The sequence below is a fragment of the Pinus tabuliformis genome, chromosome 1_1 (genome assembly GCF_031772625.1).
Source record: "Pinus tabuliformis cultivar Carrire ecotype Pingquan chromosome 1_1, CPIR1, whole genome shotgun sequence".
Lineage (NCBI taxonomy): Eukaryota > Viridiplantae > Streptophyta > Pinopsida > Pinales > Pinaceae > Pinus > Pinus tabuliformis.
The window spans coordinates 700,090,771-700,095,133 of NC_142297.1; the positions used below are offsets into that span (position 1 = coordinate 700,090,771).

General features: G+C 39.6%; 1 protein-coding gene across 1 annotated transcript; it reads right to left on the reverse strand.

Annotated features, from left to right (window-relative positions):
* Positions 1 to 338: 338 nt before the first annotated feature.
* LOC149215402 (uncharacterized) lies at positions 339 to 923 on the reverse strand. Its single transcript, XM_089389708.1, has one exon. It carries the CDS (start codon positions 921 to 923, stop codon positions 339 to 341), a length of 585 nt encoding a protein of 194 aa, XP_089245834.1.
* Between the last annotated feature and the right edge of the window lie 3,440 nt (positions 924 to 4,363).

Sequence of the window (4,363 nt, forward strand, 5' to 3'; positions counted from 1 at the left end):
TCCCTAATAAGAGCTAGGTTTTGCTCATTGGTAATAATTTTAGGAATGGCCTAAGTTAGTTCCTCAATTGCTTTAGTTCTGTCTACTCTCAACTCCTGGGCTATATGATTAAAGTTCTTTGTGAGCGGTGTTGTTATTTCTTGGTGACTTTGTAGAGTTTCCCCTTTTTCATTGTTGAGACAAAGAATTTTATTGGCCCCTCTGTAATCTAGCGCGGACCTTTGAAAGAACTTGGTGTTCTATTCCCCTTCCTTTAGCCATTGTATCCGGGATTTTTGTCTCCATAAGGTCTCTTCCTGTTGACAGCGTAGTTGCCACTGTTGCATCAGGACTTTTTCCTATCCTGCTGAGTCCTCGTTGTTGTGCCCATTAGCCCATTCTTTGTGAATCTGTTCTAACTTTTCCTCTATGATGGTTTTCTCCTTGAATATGTTCCCAAACTCAGTTGCATTCCATTCTTTAATTTTGTTTTTGATGTTTCTTAATTTGCTTTGAATTTTATACATTCTGGTTCCTTTGATGTTCATTGGTTCACGCCACCATTTCTCCACCAGTTGAATGAAATTAGGGTGATTCAACCAGAACTTCTCAAATCTGAAAGGCTTGTTTCTGGGGGTTCCTTGGATGGCCGCTACCAAAGAGATTGGCCAATGATCCGATCCTCCACTTGGAAGAATGTCAGATTCCACTATTATTCCTTCAAGTAGCTTGCTTTCAGAAATAAGAAATCTATCTAATCGAGAGGCTATATGCTTCTTGCCTCCTCTCCTATTATTCCATGTGAAAGTTCCACTTTTTGGCTGGATGTCCACTAGTTTGGCAGAACCAATGAATTCAGCGAAGAGCTCAGCATCCTTATTGAGTTTTCTGATCCCTCCTTTCTTTTCCAAAAGAGAGGTTATCATATAAAAATCTCCACCCATGATGATTTTCGATCTGGGATATCTAAGCTTTAGACTTAAAAGAGAGCGGAGAAAAGAGAATTTATATTCTAGCTTTTGAGGTCCATAAACATTTGTGCATAAGTAAGTTTCACAGTTACCTATCATTTGAGTTTCCATGGCTATGAACGATCTTGTGGCTTCGGTCGAGAGGATATTTATCACACGGGAGTCCCAAAGAGTTACTAAACCTCCCTCCCAACCTTGAGTGGCGACTTCCATAAATTCTATGTATTTACCAAGCCTTTTGCTGATATTCATCATGTTGTTGTTAGCACACTCGGTTTCCTATATGAACATGATATCCGGTTTCTCTTTTTGGAATTTTCTCTTTAGGAGTCTTTGTTTTGCTTGGCTGTTAAGCCCTCTTGCATTCCACGATATAACTTTCATTTTTGACTAGACAGATTATTGGTAAGAAGGGAAAGCATTCAGAGCCTTCATCTTACCAGAGTTTAACATTAAAATACCCAGTTCTTGCAATACTTCATTGTTTGTTCTACGGCCTCTCTTCCTTCTCTATTTCAAGCTCGTTGAATTGCATAAAAGGCTCTTTGAATGGCTGCCTGTTCCCTTCGCTGTGCCTAATTTCCTATTTTGCCTGTCCAACTCCGCCTTCTTCCTTGCAATGAATAGATCATTGATCTTTCTAATCTCTTCTTCTGGAATGTTTTCTAATCCTTGAGTTTTCCAGTTTTCTACCATGACTGGTAAGTTCACTCCTTCCTGCTCTAGAACCTCATTTAGCTCCATCTCCTCACTACCACCATCATTGGTTAGCATATCTGCATCTTCATCTGGCTCTCTTATTGGCTCCTACATTTGGACTACTGCTCTGAGGGGATGTTCCTCCCCTTCTTTGGTTTTATGGCCTGTCATTTCTTTGTTCCCTTCATTAGTATTTGATTCCTTATTTTGTTCTTCTGAATCCGTATCTGTCTCTAAGATTTCAAAGGCATTGCTGGTGTTGCTTTGTGCTGCCCCTATTCTATTCGTTCTTTTTCTGTTAGCCCTTTGTCTTGCTTTTGGCTTTATGAAGGCATCCCTGCTCTTTACTACTTGCTCTTTCTTAGGTTCTTCCCCTGTTTTGTTTAATGGACATTCTCTTACTAAATGTCCATCTTCGTGACATTTTCTATAGCGGAAGAGGATTTGCTCATAGTCAATGGCTTGAAAATAGTCTTCATCCCTGTACTCCAGCCACAATCCTTCGCATAAAGCTCCTGAAACATCCATCTCCACACAAATCCTTGCGCAGGAAGTGTATCTTCTTTGCAGCGTTGCTTCTGAGGCTTTGATGAAAGTTCCTAGTCGATCTCCTATTTGCTTTAGAGCCGACAAGCCCCAGTAGTCTATTGGAAGGGAGAAAAGATGGATCCACACTAGGACCTGTGTGAAGGTCTCTCTTTCTGGCACGAAGTTGGGTTTCCAGGATCTCATGTAGAGACCAGCTGAAGCGAAGAAGTAAGGACTCCCATCAAATACTCTATCATTGTCCTCTAAATTCGTAAAAACAACAGTAAAAAAACCTTTCGCTCCTAGATGTAGTTTAACATCACCTTTGGGTTTCCATTGTTGCTTGATCCACTGACATAGCGCTCTTTCTATTGGCCACAGTCCCATGAACTTGCAGATTACTGCATGTTCCGACATATGTTCTCTATAGGCTTGTATCTCTGGATCTGTGATCACCACTCTTAGGGCTTCTGCTTTTTTTGGTTTGCATGCTCCTCGTGCTGCTTTGTCATTGTTGGGGCTTGGTACGGTTTCTTTCTCTTCTTCATCTCATGATTGATTCCCTTCCTCTCGTTCCCCTTCTCCCTTTGTTTGTTTATTTTTGTGGGCTATGTGTCTTTGCCCTGTATCTTCCTTCTTTCCGTTGTCCTCCTTTCCATTGCTCTTTTCCTTTCATTTTTGGGTTACTGGTTGTCTCTTTGTACTCCCTTTGTTTCTTCTCCTTGCCTGTTCTGTTATCTTGCTGAAGCTTTCCATATCCTGTTATCTTTACTCCCTCCTGCGTTGCTTGTTTTTGCATGAATATTTGTTTGAAGGATGGGGTCCCAATGGACCCCCCATTTACCATTTGTCGGGTCAATCCTTGTCCTCTTTTGAGTAGTTCCACTATTTTGACCCTATGCGCGTCCAGATCCGATCCTGGTTTTGCAGGTTTGAAGCGCTAAACCCTAAACCTCGAGCCAGCAGCCGCTCATCCTAAATGAGCCTCTTGTTAATGAATGAAAGAGGCAGTCCCTAGTCTATCTATAAGAAGTAAAATTAATTTTGGTCTTAACAAGAAGTTGGAAATATTAATTAATTACTTCAATTCAATTAATTAGTTAAGGAAATTTGAATTTGAAGTCTTTGTGAGCATGCACATGAGTTGTCCCACTGATTGAGGAATTTATCCTTAATTTCCTCCACTGATTGAGGGAATAAGTATGAGTTCTATAATGAGAGAATCAGTTGACTTAGTTCTAACTAGTCAAGTCTAGTTAGATTATTCTAACAAGGTGTTAAAATAATAAAATATAGTTTGTTAATGCTTACATGCATGTGACAACTAATATTTTATATAACTGAGAATTCACTCATGGATAACTATTGCATGTCAATTCTGTCAGAGACCCAGTTGAGATCAGATGTGGACATTGTACTATCAGATGCTTGGATAGTTCTAGTAAGTATTCCTTGCATGGAGAAGGATCTATTATAGGAGATTGGAGGACTTGTGGCCTATATATTGAGGCCTAGGTAGTCCATTATTTTCATCTTCTGATTACAGAAAGATCAGGATAGCTATTGAGCTTATTCTTTTTGTATGTTGTTGAGGATCTACACTTGATTGATAATACATGGTTGGAGTTTTATGCTAGTGCTTTCCCCTGGATATATCTTGTGTTATGTGTGATTATTTCTCTTGATCAATTATGCATGTTTCTACTTGATGTTTCTCATGAATTTGATTATGCTTCCGCTTAATGTTTTGTAGAAGTAGAACAAGTATTATGCTTTAGGACATTGCATATATCGGTTTGTTCTACAGGTGAAATTTCTACTTGGTATCAGAGCTAGCTAACTTGTAGAAAAATTATGCAAAATTCTACATGGTATTGGAGCACAAGTGATCAAGCAAGAACAATATACTAGCAAGAGAAATTCAAAGTCTATTATTCGGGATATAGATCTCAAGTTCTTATCATGTCTATTTCATCGATGGCGTTATATGGTTTGAGGCTTGAGTATGCCCTTGATGGCAGCTCAAACTATATAGCTTGGAAGGATCGCATGGAGGCAGTTTTGGAAGATAATGGCCTTAAGGATTTCATTGATCAAGAAATTACTAAGCCTACTGACAAGACTGAGTAGGTGGAATGGAGGAAGTGTGTGGCTAGAGCTAGGAGAATTCTCTTGGAGGGAGTGTG

What these genes read in the sequence shown, in the direction of transcription:
- LOC149215402 (XM_089389708.1), bottom strand. Translation starts at nt 923, where the DNA reads ATGGGTGGAGATTTTTATATGATAACCTCTCTTTTGGAAAAGAAAGGA.